This window comes from Aethina tumida, chromosome 1, assembly GCF_024364675.1.
Source record: "Aethina tumida isolate Nest 87 chromosome 1, icAetTumi1.1, whole genome shotgun sequence".
In the NCBI taxonomy this organism is placed as follows: domain Eukaryota; kingdom Metazoa; phylum Arthropoda; class Insecta; order Coleoptera; family Nitidulidae; genus Aethina; species Aethina tumida.
In genome coordinates, this window is record NC_065435.1 from 74,196,336 (window position 1) to 74,221,902 (window position 25,567).

Below are 25,567 nucleotides of genomic sequence, written 5' to 3' on the forward strand. Positions count from 1 at the left end.
TCTCGCATAAATTATCCCCAAATTTACATTTATTTGTATTTTAGTAAGTAACAATTTTGTGTGACCATCTCAACGCAATAATTGTAGAACATTTCTGTAAATTTAAAAATTTTTGAGTAGTAGTATAATTATATTATTAAAAAATTATTATTTATAAATTTACATCGTATATATATATATATATATATATATATATATATATATATATATATACATTTTGTGCATTTATATTTGATATTTATAGATGAAATAAAATTACTAAATATAAACTAAAATTTAAAATATATAAATTTTATTAAATATATATAAAATAATTATAAATATAATATATATATAATATATATATATATATATATATATATATATATATATATATATATATATATATATCTCCCACTATGTGGCAGACTTTTACTGTCTCTGTCATGCATGATGTCACTCCCTAAATTCAGATGGATTAAACGCTTTTCCTACAGTATATATGACAATTAAAAACTGAAACTGTCTAACGCATGCACATTGCTGTTCCATAAATGCGTTTTCTTAAGTACGCATGCATATGATGGCTTTTTACTACTACTATAATCATTCATCGAACAAACTTAATTTAAAAATGTTGTCATTTTCAGAATAATGTTCTATGTTGGACAACATATAAGATATGTACATAGATTAATCAGAAAGTTGTCCTATTTATTTTAAAAATATTTAATTCTTCAGCTTATCTTATGTTGAATTTATTATTATGTTTTAATAGTTTATTAGACAATGTTATAAGCATTTTCAATTGTCTTGGAACGATGCTAATACAGAAATTTTGTCATATCATTTCATAAAAAGAATAATATTAGATGACGAACTACAGTTAAGATATGAAGTTAAAATGACCAGGAAGTCGAGTATTTTTAACATTTTTTTAACTTCTTTTATGAGGTATTAAACAAATAATACTTATTATTAAATGACGATTTAAAACTAACAGAAACCGTCAGACGCATGCGTGTTCCTGTTCAACGAATACATTTTCACAAGTACGCATGCCTCTGGCGATTTTTAATAATTTACAATCGCTCTTTAAAAAATGTAGTATTTTTTTTAAGAAATTAATTCTCAATAAAAATAAGTAATTTGAATTGATCAGGAAATAAATAGTTATTTAACAACAAAATAATATGTATACAAATTAAATACAAATAATATTTTTTTCCGAGTGCAATAAAAAGAAAATACATTGCATCGAAACTGTCAGTTAGGTAGATTAAAAAGTGAGCTTGTACTCCACCAAACAATCGTAATTATAGGGGCTATCGACAACATCGTAGACATGCCGCAGCCGTACTGCTTCTGCGCGCCCACCGTCTTTTGTGCGAGCGTTCCATTGGCATCTGTCACTAACACAAAAACACATCTCGTAGTTGGGTTGCGGACACAGAAAACGCCGACACAAAATCCGTAACGCGCTACTCCCCCCGCATCGTAACAGACCGAGAGACAAAAAGGCGCGTGTGTTCCTGTGCGTGTGTAGATGTTTTGAACGGGTTCGGTTCGGTTGATTAAAAAAAAAAGGGGACCGTGACTGGTTAAACCGAACGAGTGACTATGGCGGCCGACACGGACACCGCGGCCAAGGAGCGCTACGATCCCGAGCTGAAGTACTTGTATGTCGACAGGAACAGCTACAATGATCCGGCCACACAGGCGGAATGGACGCAGAAAAGGCTCGTGTGGGTGCCGCACGAGAACCAGGGCTTCGTCGCCGCCAGCATCAAGGGCGAGAAGAACGACGAGGTGGAGGTCGAGCTCCAGGACACCGGTAAGAGGACCTTCGTCACCCGGGACGACATCCAGAAGATGAATCCGCCCAAGTTCGACAAGGTGGAGGACATGGCCGAGCTGACTTGTCTGAACGAGGCCTGCGTCCTCCACAATCTCAAGGATCGGTACTATTCCGGTCTGATTTATGTAAGTTCCGTGCGATTCACCCTTTTTACAGGTCGGCCGTGCAATTTCTTTAACGTTTTCACAAAACACACCCCTAATTGGACATTTTTGAGGTTATACGTATGCGACCGGTTTTCGGTTATAACGGACACCGTTTCACGATTAGTCATACGTTTCAACAACGTCCACACCAACAACACAATTTCTTTTGTTTCCAAACTAATTATAATCAAGCCTTAACCCTAAACTGTTAAAATGTATCTGATAAGATATTAGTCGGCAGTAAATTTTCAACTTGAGACTGAATCTGATTGGACTGATTTAAGTGCATTTATGTTATGGGAATTTCTATTGGTCATGTTTTTCCTGTGATAATTGTTACGAAGATTTTAATTGCTAGATTCTTTGTCACCAAAATTTCAGTCATTTGATTGATGATTCTTATTAAAACATGAAAATATTTATGTAATTGGTCAGTTTTGTGATTCACTTGTCATGTGGATTTTTATTGGTCGATTTTTAGACGTGTCGTGCAGTTTTATAATTAAAATGACATGCACAGTTTTATTAAAAAAGTATTTTGCAAGGCTGTTTCATGTGATTAATTAATATGGAATTATTTAAATGAAATTGTTGTTATTGATTAATCTATTCCAATTGGATTTTATAAAGAAGGTTCTTGAGTTTGGTAATTAGCCAGCAGAAATTTAAATATATAAATTAAATAAAAATATTTTAAATTTGGTAATATCAGTTCAACAGATTTGTCTAATTAACAAAAAAATTTGTTGTTTTCGTCATTTAATACTTAAAATAACATAATGATAATGGATTTTTGTTGAAGTTTATTTTTCCATTAGATTTCAATTAGTTATCTAATCTTTTTAAAAGGAATTTAAAGAAAAGTTAAGAAAAAAGGCAGCTCAGGTTTGGTTTAAAGTTAAGGATTAAGATAAGAAACTTAATGTATTTTTTGGTTTTGTTTTTGTATTTGGCAACCGATAGAATATATTTGCTGATTGCAGGTAAAAAAATAACAATAACAAGTAAATAATCGATTGGTGCAATTATTTGGTTTTTGCCCATCAATCAATTATATAGTGTCACTGATAAGACTAACTGTTAATATTTAGTAGTAGCAATTTTTGAAATATTACTATCAATTTCACTTTAATTAAAATATTATCATCATCTTATACTTATTATATAACTGGCTCTATGTCAAACAAATAGAGACCATTTGTACAATGTAAGTCATAAAAAACTGCACAGATTTCAAGAAATTTAAAATTTGGCACTAGTGACATGAACAATGTCACAAAATATTTTTAAGAATTAATAAAAATTGTTTTTACTTAGTTAAATAAGTTTTTGGTCACATTTAGAGCCAATATCACGTCAGTTTCATTTGTTTTCAAATCCAACATTTTTTAATTTTTAGAAGGCTTTTAAAATAATCAACAATTGCTAGACTTATCAGCGACCCTAGATTATAATTTAATGGATGGAAGAATTAATATTTAAACTGTTGATATTTTCATGCTCTCTTACGTAGAAACTTGGTCACATTTAAATGAAATTATTGTGGAGATATACAGAGTGATAAAACGGAACGCGGCTTTATATGGAAACTGGTTGTTACTGCGAAAGAGACGAACACAATCGGAGTAGTTTCATGGTTTCGATCGTACGGTAAAAACGGCGTGATGCAACGCGAAATGTGCATGTGCAGTTTCACTTTCAAAACTGACGGGCAACATTTTCATTAAATTGTTGTTTCGATAATTTTGTAATTAAACATATTTAAATATTTAACTGCGAAAATTGTAAAACGAAAATTAACGGATTTTGTTCCGGGTAAACGTTGACCAAGAAATGGGAATGTGGGCTTAAAAGGAGAACATCTTTATCTGAGAAAGATAAGAGCCAACCACTTCCTGTCGCTGTGCAAAATTGGTTTGGGCGTGGTTTATTAAAAACCCACGTTGCAGATTGAAACTGATTCGAGATTATTAAATTATCTTTAAATATAACAATATAGTAATTTTTTTATTGGTATAGCCGTTATTAAATGTAGGAACGAACATATTTGTTTAAGAATTTCAACCTTAATTGTTTAACAGAAAAAGAGTATTGTTTTAAAAGTAGAATTCTTAAAAGTGTGAGTCACAATAAGAATTTGTCTGAAATATTACCATTGTAAAGATTGCCGTTTCTGGTAATTACTTATTTTTTTAAGCTATAAATATCTAATCAGCATGTTTTATGTTTAAAACTATGATTTCATTGCATATTTTTTAACAAATATCTTACGTACTTCTACCATAAACAGACATTTAAGTTAATATTTATCTTTTTTAAATGATTTTCCGGTTCAATAATTGTAAAAGAATATTTTGTGTTAATAATTGTTGATATTTTATTTATCGACTGTCAAATAGTTTATTGATATCAATAATCAATAATGATAAAGCTCTTTCATTGTATATAATATTGTAAATAAAAAAGATAGGATAAATTCTGCGAATTGCCGATGTTATCCAACGATATTAGTTTGTACATGTTATTTAAAGGAGTGGTGCAGGGAAAATAAGTTGGAATTATGTCATCGCCCAACGCAAAAACGTAACGCGGTTCCATTAACGAAATCGCAATGCTACCGATTTAGATCCGGCTAAAATTAAAACGGATTTTGCATTTTATGTGAAGCTTAAAGTTATCTAAACACAAAGTACATAAAAATAAATGTTTTATATCTAAAAACAAACAACGCAGGTATTTGTATTTTAGTGTATTAACAGTCTTGCTTTTAACTGTAGTGCTGATAACCGGCTATTTACAGGTTTCATTTTATAAAACTTCCGATGATAAAACACTGTTCTCGGAAAACAATGTGAGTCAGATTAACCAAGACAGGATGTACGAATCCGATTCCCCTAAACGATCCGATAATTATCGGTAATCAATTAGTGGATTCACCGTCTTGCATACGCAATTTTGTTCGGTCAGTTTTAGCGAGTGTGAGTGCTCTTAGTGGTAGTATCGTTTCAAAACAGTCTTCACAAATGTTGGAACGGTTGTTATCCGTGGCCCATTTTTCCACCGAACGCATCCGAGTCACCTTGAACTCCAATTAACCCGTCGGAGGGAAACGGACAACGTTGCCGGACAATTTCGAACTAGCCAAACTTTTTGAAAACGACAATTTTACGATTCCTTCGTTCATAAGCTGAATGTTGATTTTGGGTCAATGTTTTTTATCATAATTTACATCCTTTTATGGTGATAGTAGTAGAAACTCTTGCCAAATACCCAATGATTCATTTATATATAGGGACAATGTCATGGACAACATTCCAATTATCTTTTAAAATAAAAACATTATACAAAGTAAATGGTGGTTTTCGTTCATATGGACAGAGAGTAATTCGTATTCAAATCACATGCCAATTAAACCTGGCTGTTAAATTAGGAAACTTGTCTAGTTCAAGATCTTACAAAAAAGTACACAGTATAGTTTTGAAGTTCTATTTTTGGCTCGGGACCCGCTTTTTAAGAACAAAGTTCATCGTGAAATCATCCATTAAATTTTGAAATTTTGTAAAACAATTAAAAAATTCAAAATTTTGTAATTTCAAGGCAAGAGTCGTTAATTATTCACATTTTGTGGAAACATTTTCCTAAGAATGTTCAAATAATCTAAACTCTCCGAATTACTTTGAAAATTGAATTTCTATAAGAAAATTCTAATAATTTTGCAGGTGTAGACCAAAGGTATTAAAATTCACAAATTGTATATTTGTAAAAATTTTACAATTTAAGGGATAATTAGATCGGAATATTTCAATTTTTAGACGCAAATAGTTGAAATACAGAAAAACAATTTTAAAGCAAAAATCATGAAAATTTAAAAATTTTAAAATAACAAATAAATTAATAATAGAAAAAAATAAAAAATTTGTCTTTTTCGATGACATAAATAAGAAAATTTTTCAATTTTTTACAAATTATCAATATTACATATGTTTTGATGGGGAATGTATTATTATTATAAAATAACCTTTCGAAAATTCCTACAGGAATTAAACAAAATGCAATTTAAACACAAAAATTGAGTTTGAAATAAGGAACAAATAATGTTTTCATGATAAATTAATTAAAATTAGAAATATTTGCAAGAGATAGAGAGATATCTTAAATTTTACATTTTTTCAATTTTGTTATCAAAAATTCGTTAAGATTTGAATTTTTTTTATGTTGTAAAATTTTAAAAATTTTACATATTTAAAGAAATAAATAATCAAAATTCAATAAAATACTTTGACAATTTGAAATTCTATAAGAAACTTTCAATATTTCTCTCAACTTTGATACACAAGTGATCAAAACTACACTTTTTAATAAATAAAATTTTTTCAAAATTACTCAACTTGAACTAAAGTGAATTTTTTCAAAGATAGAGACTAATACTTAAAATTCATCATTCAAAATAATTTTGAGCAAATTGCAGTTTTGAGATAAAATATCTAAATTTAGACTAAAATATAAAATTTATAAAATTGATAATTTTAACAATTTTAGTTATTTAATTTTAACATCTTAAGTAAGAAATCACAAGTGGACTTAGGGTGTATTATATATTTAAAAATATACCATTTGTAGCCAAAAATTGTAAAAAGTATAATTTGATTGGGGGAAAATTGGAAAAATTGAAATGTCCTTTGCCGTGGCCCATTTTTCCACCGAGTGCATCCGAGTCACCTTGAACATCCAATTAACCCGTCGCGTCGTAAGGAAACTTACGAAAATGTCGGAATACATTTACCCCGCACTAACGGACGAAATTAAAACGACATCGAGCCGTGTTGTTTTTCGGACGAGTCCGTCTTTTCTTGTGATCTTGTGTAGGTGAGCGTGGCGGCGGGGGCGGGGTGTGGCAATGACCCTGGACCGCGCCGCATTCCGAACGCACTCACCGGACGAATGTCGCCCGACAACTTGCAACCCGATCCTCGGTTGGAAAACAACCACCGGTGCACCGGCGGCACGAAAATCGCACGCTGAAAACCGGTCGATTGCCCGACGACGTCTGTTTACGGTCATTTATAATTAGCGTTTTTTTTTTTAATTTTAAGTAATTAATGCCGGCCGATTCGGCATGCTTTCACTCCCTTAATAAACGGATATTTGGGTTAAGGCAACGCTCAACGGAGACGGAGAGAGAGAGAGACGTTGCGAAGACGACCGCACTCCCCCTTTCGATTTCTGGCGCGGCCGCGGTCGTTCACCCCGCCTTACTCGGTCCGCCGTCTCCGGGGAGCGGTCCCGCTTAAAGGGGATGGTTTCGTCTCCGATACGAATTAATTTTGACTGGTTGCAACAAAGTTGTTTTCGCATCGAATATCTGGCCTAACCGTAAACCGATGCACTTCCTTATCTTTATGGCAACTGTGGCCCCAAACCATGTACAAGTTCAGCGGCGAATCGTGGCAAAATGTTTAATCTTATCTGTTAGCTAAATTACGTAATGTGGAATATCGATGACAAGGCACTGTAAGCGATAAATACCGAATTTTATGTTTTTTTTCCTTGATAATTTTTCTCTAAATCAAATATTTGTCACAGTTCGAAAGTAGAATATAAATATTTCAATAAAATCAAGTTATTTCTTGAAATTTTATCGAATTTAGACACATTGTCAGAACTTCAAAATATATTTTGTCTTTTGTTACCTTAGACATATTTTGTGATTTTTGCCAAAACATCGTTATAATTTTATATTTTTACCTCGTTTAATTTGGAATAAAATATAAACGTGCCATTTTTCACTTGTGGCGTTAAACCAAACTTATTAATCAGCGACATGATTCTGAAATGCTTACGATTATTTGTCAGTAACAAACAGTAATGGCCATTATTATAGAAACTTTTTATAATGTTAAATGATATACTGTTTATATGCATTGCGTTGAAGGTTATTGTTTTGATAATATTGAAATTAGGTGGATAAAAGTAGCATAATTTTTGGAAAAATATATGTAAATATGATTTCTATAGTCACTCCATATCTTTTAGGAGTTGATCTAATTAATTTAGTAATAGTCATTGGATCTATGCTTATTTTAGTACGAATTCTTCATGATTCCGATAGGTATTTCTTCTAACTTTCTGATCTAAAATTTCTCATAGATTTTCTGTAGGGTTAAGACCCAGAAATTACAATGACGACTCCAATGCTCTGACATATTCTCCTGGAAACCATTGCTTGACAAACCTGGATGTGCGCTTTGGATCGTTAACTTGCTGGAAAAATTGAACATAACCACATAACATGTCACCATTTGGTTTTCCAAGATGTCTTTGTATTGGAGTCTGTCCACATGTTCTATTTTATGGATCAATGTCATAACCAGAAAAGCAGCCTCAGATTATTGTCGACCCACATCTATGTTTCACAGCAGGACACGTATACTTAGAGCTGATGCTTTCCTTGTTAAGACGTCTTATCTAGGTCATACCATCACTTAGAATTTTGCTTCGACAATCCATATTATTCCAGCCGTTCCACTCAATGTGTATGTGATCATGTGAAATTGAAAAGGGTTCTTTTATTTTTTTAGATAATAAAGGTTTTTCTGCCGATTTTCTACCAAATAAGTTATCTTCTAGTAATTTACCTTTGACAGTCCTAATGAAGTTTCTCCAGCAAAAGGCTCTCGTTCTTAGCAGTTTCCAAAATTCAAACAGGGCATATTTTACCAACGAAAATTTACAAATCGTAAAATACACATTGGAATTAATTTATTCTCATCATTAATACTTTGTTTTTTTTTTTGTTTTATAATTTCGACGTGACCAATTTCCGAATATACGACATGTAGGTATTTTTTCAAACTTCTTTCTGGAAATGCTGTAAGGAGTTCGTTTAAATATGTCAAATTTGTTGATTAGGGTAATCTCACATATTTTGTATAAATTTGATGTCTGAATATTGTGAAGACTAAGGCAAAAGAATTTTTAAGCAATTCGTTTCAATTTTTAATTTGGTTTCTTCAATACATGGAAGAAAATTGTGATTTATAATATATCTCTATACATAAATAAGTCCAGGTATCCTTCTATACTATGAAGAGGGCCTACACCAGATGCAAGGAATCAAACTGTCATTATTTTGAATTAGTAGCTAAAAACTAATTTCTTCTCACAGTCCTTAAACTAATTTCAGCAAGCCTCATTTCCTCCAGGTTGGTTTTAATTTGATTTGACGATAAGATTAGATTGGTCATTTGAATTATCCAGTTATCGCTTCTTATATTTCCTGGTTATCACTTGCCCAGTTTCTCTAAATTTGTCAATAATAAGGGAAACTATTGAGTTATATAGTTGTAAACTCTTAGCGACCTCTACTTGTTTCTCTGGTTCTTCGTAACGCTGCATTATAATTTTTTTACAGCGTTTGAGACAATTTCACTATAACTGTTATTAAATAAATAATTATACTAATATAAAAACAATTCATAAAAAAACAATTGAAATTCATACGGAGAAATGAAATACTAAACTAAAAGGTTGCTATAATTTTGTCCCACGAAAAAAAAAATAGTGGCATCCAATTCAGTTAAGTAGTACACCTCTTATTTTAATATATTTTAATAGGTTATTATAATTATAGTCCCTACTACTACTGTACATGTTAGATGTTTACGATAAAATTTGGTCATAATTTTGGAAATACTGTTTTAAATCGCAGAAAATAAAATTAATGTCAGCAGATAATGAAATTCACAGTTCGGCTTAAAAAAACGAATTTGGTAAAAATTGCCGTCTTACGACGTTTTATCAAATAACCATCGATTCGTGCCATCGTATAAATCTCCTGCGTTTTTACAATTAGACGCGCATTCTCTCATTATTTTTAATGGCAACGCGTTTTAGGTCCTTTGTCCAGTTCACCTCAGTCTCGACCCAGTTGTGTGCAAATGCCAGCCGTTTCACCTCCAATTAAACACAACAACAACAACAAACACGCAGATCTTCACCACGTGGGCGTATCCCGTCGGTTTCCCGCTCAGTTTCGCTCAAAAATCGTTCGGACGTCTTGAAATCGTGAGCGTTGGGTGGTGAACGATGATTAATTAAAAGTCCGGTGATCCTATGTGAAATCTCTGGTGGATTTAGGACGAAGACATGGAACAGCTGATGATTAACCGGTTGATGTGAACGGATTGGAAGGAGAACTTGTCGCGAAAACGATTTCGCAATAGGCGTTTCGTGCAGTTGGTCAATTTTATTAATACGGTCTTGTTCTTGATTGCTCTTTCGAACGCCGAACGCTTTTGCTTTTGTTCGACACGTTTTATATGGATCAAGGAACAATTATTATTATTACCGATATTTTCTATGTGGCACTTGCACACTTTGTTTTAAGTGAATGCCTGTAGTGTTTTAGCCGAATGTCAACATATTTTATGGAATTTTACGATATTCTTGTTCATAAATTGATTGTTGATTTTGGGTCAATGTTTTTTATCATAATTTACATCCTTTTATGGTGATAGCAGTAAAAACTCTCGCTAAACACCTAATGATTCACTTTATTTACGGACAATGTCATGGACAATTATCTTATGAAATAAAAACATTATATAAAATAGATGGTGGTTTATGTTTTCTTGGTGTGGGCGAAATAGTAATTCGCATTCAAATCATATGGCAATTAAACCTGACTGTTAAATTAGGAAACTTGTATAGCACAAAATCATACGAAAAAGTGTACAAGTATATCCACCTGATAAAAGTTCTATTTTTGGCTGCGCTACTTGCAATGATAAACATCTGTAAAATTTTATCAAATCAATTTTTTAAGCAATAAAATTCTGTAAGAAAATTAATTTTTTATTTATTATAAGGGATTAAAGTGTTTTCAATGTTTGACACGATATATCAAAGTTTAAAAATATCAAATACTAAAAAAAATTTTCAAAATATCCAGAAAAGATTAAAATTTGAATGTTTTGTATAAAATAGGAAGATGTCTATAAAAATTTTGCTATTTTGATACAAACAAACATATGGAAATTTTATTTAAAGATCGTCGACCAAATTTTCGAAATTACAAATCGAATAGGAAAAAAATTTATTAATAAAAGTGGTCTTAAAAATATGTAAAAAGTATTATTAATTTTTTATGATGATCTGTGATGATCAGATTTTGTTGTTATCTTGAGAATTTTTGACATATTTTTATCACACTATTCTTGACAATCTTAAAATAAAGCGGTGATAACACGTTAAACATATAAAACCTATGTAACCAGAAGTTGAAAATTTAGCAGCAAATGAAAAAGTTTTCTTTGAACTATCTTCTATATTTTATACACTTTTTCAGGCATTAGAGTGATTAGTGACTACTATATAAAATTGACAAATTTTAATTGTTTTGTTTTAAAATTCTTTAGTTATTAAAAAATAATGGCAAATAGCTATTCTCCATTATCACTTAAATGTAGTGAATAAATAGAGTCAACCGTCGAAAGGAATTAGGGATTTCTTCACAAATTAAAAATGACTTATCGAACTTAGTGCCAAATAAACATTTAACCATATTGACAATCAATTTCATTTGAGTTATTAAAGTTCGTTTAAATTATAAAATTTAATAAAAACCTAAGCTTTTTTCATAAAAAAGCGAAAGTTTAAATTGAAAAAAACAACATATCCTTAAATATTTTACAATTTTGAGAAGAAAATAAAAAATAAAAGGAATATTTAAAAATTTTTAATACAGTAAAAAAATTATAAATTTTTGTAACACATTCAAGATAAACCTGATATTTTTAAAAAATATCAGTGTACATCAGTTATGTGTTTCAAGTTTTTAGATTTAAAAAAGAAACTAAATAAGAAATCGTACAATTATCATATTTATTCAAGTCGTCTCAATTCTTAATGATTTTTGCCTTTTTACATATCTTAAGGCGTGAGTTCTTCAAGAACGATGACAAATCAAGTCTTTTTTCAAATAAATTGAGAAAAGTGCACGTGCTAAACATGTTTACTGGGCAATTAATACAGTAATTAGCGACCCGTAATATATTATTTTGGTGGACGTTCACCTCGCCTGCATAGAACCGTATCGTCGAAAATTTGCACGTACCAAATAATGAAATTCACGCGACTTTGCCCGTTCTGCAACCGGACACACGAATATCGGATTTCTGAAACCGCGAAACCGAAAAGGAATGCGACATTTTTTTTCCACGAGCGCGACTGATTGGCTGAATTGGATTGTTTTGGCCCTCGACTAATTCGAGTTCGTTTAAACGAATTAGCAGGCACTCGTCGTTCCAATCTAATCGTCGGACGAATTGAGATTCTTCGTTTATCCCACGACAATCGATATGTTGATTGTGTCGAAAATTCGAATGGGGACCGTTGACGCACTTCCGTGCAATGACTAATCTCAGAATCCACATTCTCAACGGAATTCCAAACTGGTTTTTCGTCTCGTATTAGTGTACCAGTTTTCTTTTTGTCCAGGTGAATCACCACATTCGAACAATTTGTGCGATTTGATAAGAAAAAAATGAGTCAAAATGCGATTGGAAAATTGTTTTGAATCATTGCTCATTGAATTGTTTTATTGGTGAGAATAGTTCACCCACAAACCGATTATTCTAAAATAGGCGATGTGCTCCCGCTTTGGTCATTGAACGAAGGTCGTTTCTCTGTTTAATGAGCTATCGGTAGAATCGTCGTGGAAAAAAATTCGCTTGTGTAACTGTTTGAATAATCAATCATCGCTTATTTTTAAATGCTTGGAAATTTCATTAATTTATAATTATTAATTTAAGTATTTATTTTTTTTTTTCCTTATTTTATTAATTGTTAAATTTTTTATCCTAAAAATTTATATGTCTTAATAAGTCAAAAGATCATTCATTATTTAAATTTTGCATTTTTACAATGTTGATAAGATACTTTATCATTTTTATTACAGATTATGGAGATTTTAATTAATCTTAATTAGTATCTTAAAATTAATAACTTTATTAACGTTAATGACTGATAAAATTCATGTCATTTCAATTTTAATTTATTACAAAATTAGTATCTATTCAAAATTTTACAATCAATAATCAAAATCTGTTTTAGAATTTTAGATAAACAACACTAATATTTGAAACTTTCTAGGCAAAATTCTTCACAAATGCCTACGAAAGTTTTAAATTTTATGAATAATAATAATAATAATAATAATACTTCTATAATTAATTAATTAATAATGTTAATAAACGTAAATTAACATATATAAACATATAATTTTAAGGAAAAAAATATTATTTTATACGTTTTTTAAATTAGATTAGTTAATAAAAAATACTAAAGTAAAAATCAGTATTTGTTGAAACCTGAAAAATCATATTTTAAGAATTGACTACCTGCACATTATAACTTTCTGAAAATTATACATTAACTGTGCATTTATATGCATATAATTAATTGGATAATTTAACATTAATAAATATAACATTTAAAATATAAGAATATAAGTTTAATTGAAAAATTATTAATATTATAATAGGTAATATAATAAAAAAATATTTTTATAAGAAAATTTTCAATACTTGATATTCTTTAAAAAAATGGAAATTTCCAATTTTTATGGCAGGATTCGTACAATATTTGAAAAATAAAAATTCAATTTTTGTAAGAGTTTAATACCTCCAGCATCACTTCTGAAAATGTTAAATTTTGTTAATAGCAACAATAATGCTTTATTTAGAAGAAAATCAGTTATAAATATACAATATATGTGTATACATATAATTAATTGAATAATTATAACCCAAATAAATATAAATATAAATATAAATAAGGTCATTTTAGAAAAATATTGATATTTCATATGTTTTTAAATACATATAGAAAAATCAAACCTATATGATAATAATAATAATAACATTTTTTACAAGATTTTTTAAACCAACCTTTTCGTTCTAGTTTTTCCAATTGAAAATGGAAGAAAAGTCTATACTTCATACAAAATTATAAAATGTCGAATATGATAATTCAGCCGTACCCACAGTGTATGACTGATATAAAAAATTAATTAAATTCTTTACGAAAATGTGAAATTTGGAAAATCTAACGGTAATCAAGAATTTCTTAAAAATAAATTGACATAAAATGTGTGTGAAATTCAATCACTACAATCCTAAAACACAAATGCATCGACGGCCAAAATCGGCACCGCCGATTGCACCAATCGTTTTAACAACGTACACAAACCGAATCCGTAGCCCAAACACTTTTACTTCTCCTATTATGGCCTGGCCATATGTTTGCCTTATTTTTTTTTTACTTTGCTTCCATACGGCGGCATTTTGACGCCGTCATTGCTTATATGGGTCTGCACCGATTGTATAATTGATCGTTTCTAGATCGCGGATGATTGACGGCGAGAAACCCGGCAAATAAACGATGAGGTAACCGGTGGAAAAATGGGTTCAGCCTTCGAATTAAGTGCGTAATAAAACGCACCGGTTATTCCGTATAAGGGCTTAGGCACTTGGATCGACAACAGATGCGGGTACGGTAACGGTACCGGTGGTAAACGTGTAACACCGCGATCGGATCGCCGTCCGAAATTGTTGTGTACATGTTTGACCTTATTTTTCCGCAAATTGATAATCGAATCGTAAAAACTGGCAGAACACGAGCAATAAATTTTAACGACTCGATAAACATTCCGTCCGGCAAACGTAAAAATCGGGAGTCTGAAACATGGAGTACGGGTACACCTAGTTACAAAACGCCTAACATTAAACCGCCAGAACGTGACGCGAGATACATATTTATGAAGCACCGGCCGGAATTTTAAGCAGCCCGAAATCGGTCTGACTAATGCGCGAAAACAGGATATTCAAATACAAATACACGCTGTGATAATCGCGTCTGTAAACAATTCGCCTTAAAATTAATTAAAATCAATTTGCCATTTGGACGATGAAATCTCATAAAATTTTATCAAGACATGCGGCACTTTTGATGTTTGTTATTATTAATGTGTTTTCACTCGGAGATTTGCTATAAACGCACGTAATTATAAAATGCATATCGTCGAGTTGGTTGTCTAACGTCAGCATTTGAACTGTGCCTCCCTCTTTTGTTCCCGAATTGTTTTCGGATAAACGATTAGTCACAAAAAAATGGCAAATTGCATTTTATGGTAATCTTGTTTTTACCGTTTTAATCCGTCGCGGCGACGTCTTTATTCGCCTCGGCTATTAATACGTCCCGATATTACTGAAATAGACAGCCAGTCGTTTTGTTTTTCGTTTTCACGTGCAATGCACTTGTACGAATGTGGTTGGACAATTTTACCGAAATTTTGGCCACGATCCCATTCAACAATATACAATGATATCATAACGATTTTCTGGAAAGAGACGTCGGTTTTTCTCCACATCGACATATGTTTACACATTGGGGGGCAACATAAACACAGCAGCCGATGCGATACTGTAAACATCCAACGCTGCGATTCTCTTCCTGTTTATTCGCTTTTTTTATTAAATCGATTTTTAAACGTCTATGTCCGTTTGGCCCTCATAAATTGTAACGGCCGACCTCAAACATTAACCATGGATTTCGGTGAGAAATCTTGTAAATTTTGTCCTTTTGACTAATACACGTTTTATGTTACATTTAGACCTACTCCGGACTTTTCTGCGTGGTCGTCAACCCCTACAAGAAATTGCCGATCTATACGGAAAAGATAATGGAACGTTACAAGGGCATAAAACGTCACGAGGTGCCGCCTCACGTGTTCGCCATCACTGACACCGCCTACAGGTCCATGTTACAAGGTAAAACGTTCCAGCCCGGGAACTGTCCGGATTATTAATACGAGTTTTTCGATTGCAGAAAGGGAGGATCAGTCGATCTTGTGCACGGGCGAATCGGGAGCCGGTAAGACCGAGAACACGAAAAAAGTTATACAGTATTTGGCGTACGTGGCCGCCTCCAAATCGCCCAAGACAGCTGGGGCGGTAAGGATTGAACTCCATTAATGTTTTTGTTGTTTTTCACCGTCACAGTGCACCGTATGATCTACTATAAATGAAGTGAAGTCAATAGATTAATCCCTATAAACCACGACGATTGACGATTAAAATGTTGTTACTATCTGTTTGCTGTTGCCTGCTTAACGTCGTCTGTCGAATCGTCATTTTTAACTTGATAATATTTTATTATCTATATTTATTAATCGTGACAAAACATAAGATTTTTTAAGTGTAAAAAATGACGAGTCCAATGTAGATATGCATGCATCCGACTTGACAAACGTTATACCGAGTCATTTTTTGATTAATAACAATTATTATTTAATTACTTTGTTGTCGAACATCAGAAAAGATCTCAAATTGCTTGTTTCCTCATAATTTGTATATGGATATGGTCAAAAGGTGAAGATTCGAAGACGATCTCGTCAACGTTAGTGAGGATGTTCTTGTGTAAATAACGATACTTTTATGAGTTTCCTCTATATTACCTTTATCTTTTTTTCTATTGACTTCATTTTATATTGTAAATATTATTTTGGCATGCCAGCACATTTACCATTAGTTATTCATCCAATATTTATTTATCATCTACACTTGGTGACTTGATTTGATCTAATTTGTGTTTTTTCTATTCTTCTTTGCATGTTTTTCGAAACTTTGTTTGGACAATACAGCAGAAAGATCTTATCGTAAGTAGTTCACTATTTTATTTCTTATTTTCTGTAATTTAAGTCGTTGTGAATCGGTTCAAGCCAACAAAACTTGAACATATTTACTTCGACGCAACTTTGTACAAAACTGTTTATTTATTTACACCGTTCTTATAATATTAATCTCTTAAGAAACTCTTGATTAAATATACAAACACACATACACATTAAAATGACTCATAGATCGATAATGTTTGTGAGTAATATTAACGATATTGTACAAGGTTACTTTTTATCGAGACTCTTCATCTTGTGTAATTTTGTAAATACCTAATGAAAAATTTTATTTTAAAATGTTTTGGTAGGCGAATGATTTGCAAACTGTAATTAAAAAGTAGAATAGCTTGCGCTAGATTATATTTTTCCTCATCGACAGTTTTATTTTATTTTAATTATTTTTTTCCATGCAATCATTGCCAGAGTCCGACGAGAGAGTTTGCGGTACGTAAACCAGACAAAAAATGGCTACAAATTGGCTCATTATTCATTGATTGGTTTCATTATTGTCTCTGTTTTTATTATTTTTTAATAAATTTTTAGCAGAAATAACAAAATAATAGTGCCATCAAATGCGACAAGTAACCAGCATTTATTGTGTTTAGTTTTTGACGTTTTCTTGAATGTTTATTGCTATCACACCGAAGCATGGTTCTCAGTTTCATCGAATCATCGTCAAAAACGAGGGATAACTAACACGATCGTCATTAATGGTGTGATAGCAATGCAACTAACATTTGGTGTGATACAACAAGCCTTTGTTTAAATATTAATATAGTGTCGTTTTGATGTTATTTAGGGTGGGTTGGAACAACAGCTTCTTCAGGCCAATCCGATTCTTGAGGCCTTTGGTAATGCTAAAACAATCAAGAATGACAACTCTTCCAGATTTGTAAGTATATTTACAAAAACTAGACGTCACGTCATCAATTTATTTTAAAAAATATTATCAATATTTCTAAATCATTTACATACATAACAAAAAACATTGAATGTTTTGGTTAAACGAATGCTAAATTTGTTTGTTTAGGGAAAATTCATTAGGATTAACTTCGACGCCTCCGGTTACATCGCCGGCGCGAACATAGAAACGTACTTATTAGAAAAATCCCGTGCCATAAGACAAGCGAAACATGAACGCACCTTCCATATTTTCTACCAACTCCTCGCCGGCGCATCCGCTGAACAGAGAAGTAAAGCAATTCCCATTTCTTTCCAATTTCCAACCTAAATCTTTCACTATTGCTTACAGAGGAGTTTATATTGGAGGACGCGAAATCGTATTCGTTCCTCCGCGATGACAATCACATCGTGCCCGGCGTCGATGACTCGCAAGAGTTCCAGGCGACGGTCAAAAGTATGCACATAATGGGCATGACGGACGAGGATTTCAGTGCCATTTTCCGACTCGTCTCCGCCGTCATGTTGTTTGGTAAAATGCAGTTCAAACAGGATCGTACCTCGGACCAGGCGACTCTACCCGACAACACGGTTGCCCAAAAAATCTCCCACCTGTTGGGCTTAAGTGTCACTGAAATGGTTAAGGCTCTACTCAAACCTAGGATCAAGGTGGGCAGGGATTTCGTCACGAAAAGCCAGACGAAAGAACAAGTCGAGTTTGCCGTCGAGGCTATTTCGAAGGCATGCTACGAACGCATGTTCAAATGGTTAGTGACAAGAATTAACAGGTCATTAGGCAGAACGAAGAGACAGGGCGCTAGTTTTATCGGCATCCTCGATATCGCCGGTTTCGAAATATTCGAACTGAATTCCTTCGAACAACTTTGCATCAATTACACTAACGAGAAGCTCCAGCAGCTCTTCAACCACACCATGTTCATACTTGAACAAGAAGAGTATCAACGAGAGGGTATCGAGTGGAAATTCATCGATTTTGGGCTGGATCTCCAACCCACGATCGACCTCATCGACAAGCCAATGGGAATTATGGCCCTTCTGGACGAAGAGTGTTTGTTCCCGAAGGCCACTGACAAGACCTTCGTGGACAAATTGGTTGGCTCACATGCAAACCATCCCAAATTCAAGAAGAGCGACTTCCGTGGAATTGCCGATTTCTCAATAATCCACTATGCCGGAAAGGTCGACTATTGCGCCAACCAATGGTTGATGAAGAACATGGACCCTCAAAACGAGAACGTAGTCTCCTTGCTGCAAGGCTCTCAAGATCCATTCGTCGTGCACATCTGGAAGGACGCAGAAAGCATCGGACGTGCCAAGGGCATGATGAGAACAGTTTCTTATTTGTACAAGGAACAACTCAACAACCTGATGGTTACCTTGCGCAACACCAATCCCAACTTCGTGCGTTGTATCATCCCGAATCACGAGAAGCGCGCCGGCAAAATCGATGCTCCTTTAGTTCTAGACCAACTGAGATGCAACGGTGTACTTGAAGGCATTCGTATCTGTAGACAAGGTTTCCCCAACAGGATTCCTTTCCAAGAATTCAGACAACGGTACGAGCTTCTCACACCGAACGTAATCAACAAAGGTTTCATGGACGGTAAAAAGGCTTGTGAAACGATGATTAAGTGTTTGGACATGGACAGTAACTTGTATCGCATCGGTCAATCAAAGATCTTCTTCAGAGCCGGTGTACTAGCTCACCTCGAAGAGGAGCGCGACTACAAAATCACCGATTTGATCGTCAACTTCCAGGCATTCTGCCGCGGTTTCTTGTCCAGAAGAAACTATCAAAAACGGGTCCAACAATTAAACGCTATTAGAATCATCCAGAGAAACTGTTCAGCCTACTTGAAATTGAGAAACTGGCAATGGTGGAGGTTGTACACCAAAGTCAAGCCTTTGTTGGAGGTGACGAAACAAGAAGAGAAACTCATGCAGAAAGAAGATGAACTTAAACAAGTCAAGGATAAATTAGAACACCACATTAAAACGGCCCAGGAGTACGAGAAGAAATATCAGGCGGCACAAGAAGAAAAAGTCGTACTTCAAGAACAACTACAGGCTGAAGTGGAGTTGTGCGCGGAAGCTGAGGAAATGCGCGCAAGATTGACCGCACGCAAAGCAGAACTGGAAGAGATCTTGCACGATTTGGAAGCCAGGATTGAAGAGGAGGAGGAGAGGAATACTGGTTTGTCCACCGAAAAGAAAAAATTACAGCTGACTATTCAGGACTTGGAGGAACAGCTGGAGGAGGAGGAAGCTGCCAGGCAGAAGTTGCAACTGGAGAAAGTCCAGTGCGACGCTAAGCTGAAGCAGTTAGCAGAAGATTTGGCTCTGAGCGAAGATACCAATCAAAAATTAGTTAAGGAAAAGAAAATTTTAGAAGAACGCAGCAACGACTTGAGCCAGACTTTGGCTGAAGAAGAAGAGAAGGCTAAACATTTAGCGAAACTTAAAGCAAAACATGAAGCTACCATTGCCGAACTGGAAGAGCGATTGCTCAAGGATCACCAACAAAGACAGGAATCCGATCGAACCAAGAGAAAGGTAGAAACTGAAGTTAATGATTTAAAGGAACAATTATCTGAAAAGCGAACGCAAATCGAAGAAATGCAACTGCAGTTGGGCAAAAAGGAAGAGGAACTGAATCAGGCAATGGCCAAAGTTGATGAAGAAGGGGCCCAAAAGGCACAAGCTCAAAAAGCTCTCAGAGAATTGGAAAGCCATTTAACTGAGCTCCAGGAAGACTTGGAAGCCGAGAAGGCCGCCAGGAGTAAAGCAGAAAAGATGAAGAAAGACCTAAACGAAGAACTGGAAGCATTGAAAAACGAATTGTTAGATTCCTTGGATACTACAGCGGCCCAACAAGAATTAAGATCGAAGCGGGAACTGGAATTGGCTACACTGAAAAAGAAATTGGAAGAAGAGACGCAACAACACGAAGTCGCTCAAGCCGAGACAAGACACAAACATTCTCAAGAACTGGCACAGTTGAACGAACAATTGGAGAACATCAAGAAAGTTAAGAGCACTTTGGAAAAAGCGAAGCAGTCGTTGGAAGCGGAGAACGCCGATCTGACCACCGAATTGAGAAATGTAGGCGCTAGTCGTCAAGAAGGCGAACGCAGACGGAAACAAGCTGAAAGTCAGCTCAGCGAACTCCAGGCTAAATTGGCTGAAGTAGAACGTGTTAAGAACGAACTCCAAGAAAAAACGACCAAACTGCAACAAGAAGCGGAGAGTGTTGCTCAGCAGTTGGAAGAAGCCGAACTTAAGGCGTCGACCGCGCTCAAAAACCAAGCAACTGCTGAGTCTCAGTTTAACGAGACCCAGGCAGCTTTAGAGGAGGAAACAAGGCAAAAACTGGCACTTAGCTCGAAACTGCGTCAACTAGAAAGCGACAAAGAAACTCTCCAGGAACAAATTGAAGAGGAGGAAGAAGCCAAGAAGAATTTGGAGAAGCAACTGGCTACTCTAAATGTTCAACTGGCTGAAGCCAAGAAGAAGGCGGAAGATGAGGCCGAACAAGCAGTTATTTTGGAGGAGAGTAAGAAGAAACTAGCCAAGGACTTGGAAGCGTTGCAAAGGCAAGTTGAAGAATTGACTGCTGTTAATGATAAATTGGAAAGGAGCAAGAAGAAAATTGCCGCTGAATTGGAAGACGCCAACATTGATTTGGAAACGCAGAGACAGAAGGTCTCCGAATTGGAGAAGAAACAGAAAAACTTCGACAAAGTTTTGGCCGAAGAAAAGGCAGTTAGTGAGCAGTTAGCCCAAGAAAAAGATGCGGTCGAACGCGAAGCCAGAGAGAAAGAAACCAGAGTCTTGTCTTTGATGCGAGATTTGGATGATTCGAACGTCAAAATAGACGAATTAGAACGAATCAGGAGACAGTTACAGGCAGAGCTAGATGAATTGGTGAATAACCAAGGAACTGCCGATAAGAACGTCCACGAATTGGAAAAGGCAAAACGTTCACTCGAAAGTCAATTGGCAGAACTCAAGGCGCAGAACGAAGAACTGGAAGATGAACTTCAGCTCACCGAAGACGCCAAACTGCGACTTGAAGTCAACATGCAAGCGTTGAGAGCGCAGTTCGAGAGAGACATCCAGGCCAAAGAAGAGCAGGCGGAAGAGAAAAGACGAGGAATCGTCAAACAGCTTAGAGATTTGGAGGCCGAACTGGATGAGGAAAGGAAACAGAGAACCGCCGCCGTCACGGCCAGAAAGAAGCTGGAGGGTGACATTAAGGAAATGGAAGGACAAATCGAATTGCAGATCAAGGTGAAAGAAGATGCCTTGAAGCAGCTCAAGAAGAGTCAGCAACAGTGCAAAGAAGCACTGCGAGATGCTGAAGAAGCGCGGGCCGCAAGAGACGAACTGGCAGCCGGAAGCAAAGAGGCTGAAAAGAAAGCCAAACAATTAGAAGCTGAAGTGTTACAGTTAACAGAGGATTTGGCTAGTTCAGAACGTGCAAGACGAGCGGCCGAAACCGAACGCGACGAACTTTTAGAAGAGATCAATAACGGATCAAACAAAGGTAAATGTTTCTATTTCCCATATGTTCAGGTTGTATGTTATGTTATTATGACTTTTAGCTGGTCTTTTGATTGATGAGAAACGTCGCCTGGAAGCCAGGATAGCCACCCTCGAGGAAGAAATCGAGGAGGAGCAAAGCAACGGCGAAATTCTGGCAGACAGAGTGCGAAAAGCCCAACTAACTATCGAACAGCTCACCTCCGAGCTTGCGAACGAACGTTCCGCTTCCCAGAAACACGAATCGGGACGGCTGTTGCTCGAAAGACAAAATAAAGAACTCAAGGCGAAATTAACAGAGTTAGAAACTGCCCAGAGGACCAAAACCAAGGCCACGATCGCCGCTTTGGAGAGCAAAATCGCCAACTTGGAGGAACAACTTGAGGTAATATCTAATATTGATGTTTATTAAAATAATCCAATTTATTTTTGATAGGTTGAAGCCAAGGAGCGTTTGGCTCAACAAAAAACCAACCGCAAGTTGGACAAAAAGGTCAAGGAGTTGGTCATGCAATTGGAGGATGAACGCAGACACGCCGACCAATACAAAGAGCAGGTAGAGAAGGCGAATCAGCGCGTCAAAGGGCTGAAACGACAGCTCGACGAGGCGGAAGAAGAAATCAGCAGAGAGAAGGCACAGAAACGAAAGGCGCAACGCGAATGCGAAGACATGCTTGAAGCTCACGAGTCGATGAGTCGGGAGATTAGCACCTTGAAGAGCAAGCTTAGGTAATTTCTTTGTAACCGTTGTGAATGTAATATGGTTGCAGTCTGTCAGATTTATGCTTTAATATAGATTTTAAAATATTTAGCGAGTATAGACTGTAACCAAAGTGTGTACTGTTTAATTGTACTACAAATGGTGTAAATTTTCCAGTGTAAAATGATTTAAGCGAATTCCGTCCGACCGATTAGAAGTAAATTAATGTGGGTATGTTGGTGGCCGCTTGTACATTTTGGCTTGTTTAACAAACCATTGGCTGAAATAGTAGAGAAACACCAGAGTGAAATTCTTCAAAAAATATAAACTTGCAAGCGGATTGTACTCCATATTTCATATACATATGTATCTAATAATAAATTAGTAATTTATACAATATATATATTTGTGCTTTTACTGTTGTGTAACCGTGTGGGATTTTTGTTGCGTTCCCAAATATAGTGTGATATTTTTTCTTAAAGCCTGTCGCAAATTAGTTGTTCGCCGGCATTTACATCGAACGAGCAGCTTCAATCTAGCTTGCCAGATACGGTTAAGAAAATGCGAGGTTTCTCATACGAGATTATGTAAGTCGGGGTGAATACCTACAGCAAAACATTCCCGACTCCCGAAACGCATGTAAAAAAAAAACATAATTCCCTTAATCCGTGTGAGAGTTGCAGTGCTTACTAAATGGTAACAATTTAATTAACTGTACACGGTCGAATTGTTGAGGAAAATAAGCTGATGTGCGATTGTGTTCTGATTTTAGGCGCGGCACCGGAACGATGGGTTTGACGTCGTCGAGATTGAGCTCGACGAAACGCGGCTCGCTGAAGGTGGACGCGTCCAGTGGCAACGGATCCGGCGACGATTCCACCACGCAGGACGAGGCGATGGATGGCGACGAGATCGCAAACTAAATAAGCTTTGCCGACGCCCCATTTATCGAATAATTAATTCTATTTTGGTTCCAAAAAATCAGTTTCCTAAAAAATTACACATGCCTGTTTATTGTATATAATTGTTGTTTATGGTACTTACGTTTTCGTTTTTGGAATTATGGAAATTGCGCGTTACAGGGTACGTGTTTGTATGGCCTCTTGGACTGGTAAACTTGTTTCTCTGATAGAATTAATTTATTCAATGCCTTGATTTGCATTTTATTTATATAAGTACTTGTTTTTTGTATTTTTTTTTCAATTTTGTTTACTTACTTAACTAATGAGCGTCAGTCTTTTTTATATTATTAATCATGTCGGGTATATAATACTATATTTAATTTTTTACAATATCGTATATCACTAATAAACAATAAATTTAATAGAGATTAGTTAAAGCTAAATAACAATTTTGATACATAATATTGTAGAATATATATTTTGTAAAGACATCTATTTTTAAGGCGTTTTGATAAACATTAATATATAAGAGTATCTCCTGTGTAAAGAAAGAGAATTCTTGCATTTTTTGTATATACATCTTTATTATTGGGTTTAGGTCCTCATTTAATTATACTTACAGAATTCAATAAAATTTATAAACATTACATGTGTTTTATTATTTACATTAAATTAGTTTCTAAATTGTCCCTTATCTTTATGACTTCGTGCGTTATATATACCAATCGAAAACTCTTTGATCCGACTGAATTTTTAGAGAGATCATACACGATAGAAAAGGTAAAAGTTTGCAAATTTGCTTCGTAGTAAGAATCTTTTACCGTCTCTGTCATGCGTGCTATCTCTCTCAAAATCCAGTAGGATCAAAGGCTTATATAATATACTGTTAAGTATTAAATTTAACTTTAACTATTATAAAAACTTCTAAAAACTTAATGTTTATGTGCGGCAAATTAAAGAAATCAATAAATGTTTCATTTGGAATAAATATATTTTAATCGTTTTATTTAATATATAAAGTAGTATATTTGATTAATTAATAGATAAAATGTATTATTCAATCCTCTTCTCCTTGTGTCATATCTTCAATGGTTGGTTATCCATGTATTCATTTTAATTTAATTATAATTTTTATCGATCTTGATCTCTTCATTCAGAAAATCAACAAAAATTATTTCCTAAACATTTTAATTAAAGGAAGAACGCAGACATACACCGCAATAACATTTATAAAATAATTGTCATCCATTGTATATTTATATACACGCTTTCCATTATTTCAAATTTACACCTATACATTGTTACAAATTAGATTATTTTGGGAATATTCTATGAATAAAGTGTGGTGTCTGGGAATGGAAAATATTTGAAAATGTAAAATTACTAATCTTGTAAGCTAATTTATAAAAAGGTTTCAGCATCCAACTATGTTATTAAAAATATTTAAAATCGATATAAACCTTTTTTGTACTTCCTGTAACTTCAATAAAAACATTCAGAATATGAGAAGGCTGAGATATTCACGAATCATTTTAAAAATACTTTTTCTCTGGACCTACTTTCATCAACTTGGTTAAATTATAATAAACAGTTTGTTCAATGCCTTATTCAATCAAAAGCATTGGAAGGATCCAAGAAAGGACTGATTTAAATGGATATTGAAATTTAATCAGAACAATCAGGCATTGTATAAAACTACAACAACTACAAAATCAAATATATCTCACCTCAAGTAAATCTGTGTTGAATTTCCACGGTAGAGAAAATACTTGAGCTAATATTAGA

The 25,567-nt window shown here is 34.3% G+C and overlaps 1 protein-coding gene across 3 annotated transcripts; it reads left to right on the forward strand.

Annotated features, from left to right (window-relative positions):
• The first annotated feature begins 1,399 nt into the window (after positions 1-1,399).
• LOC109603890 (myosin heavy chain, non-muscle) lies at positions 1,400-24,429 on the forward strand. 3 transcript variants are annotated; one of them, XM_049961709.1, is made up of 12 exons: positions 1,400-1,962; positions 15,656-15,812; positions 15,871-15,995; positions 16,685-16,699; positions 17,141-17,161; positions 17,517-17,609; positions 17,748-17,910; positions 17,970-22,184; positions 22,243-22,565; positions 22,617-22,909; positions 23,058-23,111; positions 23,653-23,791. In XM_049961709.1, exons 1-11 carry the CDS (start codon positions 1,600-1,602, stop codon positions 23,065-23,067), a joined length of 5,778 nt encoding a protein of 1,925 aa, XP_049817666.1. In that variant the 5' UTR covers positions 1,400-1,599; the 3' UTR covers positions 23,068-23,111; positions 23,653-23,791. The 3 variants fall into 3 exon arrangements, with proteins under 3 accessions (XP_049817666.1, XP_049817585.1, XP_049817618.1); XM_049961628.1 differs by lacking the exon at positions 23,058-23,111 and having other exon boundaries at positions 1,401-1,962; positions 23,653-24,429; XM_049961661.1 differs by lacking the exons at positions 17,141-17,161; positions 23,058-23,111 and having other exon boundaries at positions 1,401-1,962; positions 23,653-24,429.
• Positions 24,430-25,567: the final 1,138 nt, after the last annotated feature.

Coding starts and splice junctions, on each gene's coding strand:
- LOC109603890 (XM_049961628.1), top strand. CDS start 1,600: ATGGCGGCCGACACGGACACCGCGGCCAAGGAGCGCTACGATCCCGAG. Junction 22,185..22,242: donor CAATAACGGATCAAACAAAG/GTAAATGTTTCT, acceptor TATGACTTTTAG/CTGGTCTTTTGATTGATGAG. Junction 22,566..22,616: donor ACTTGGAGGAACAACTTGAG/GTAATATCTAAT, acceptor TATTTTTGATAG/GTTGAAGCCAAGGAGCGTTT.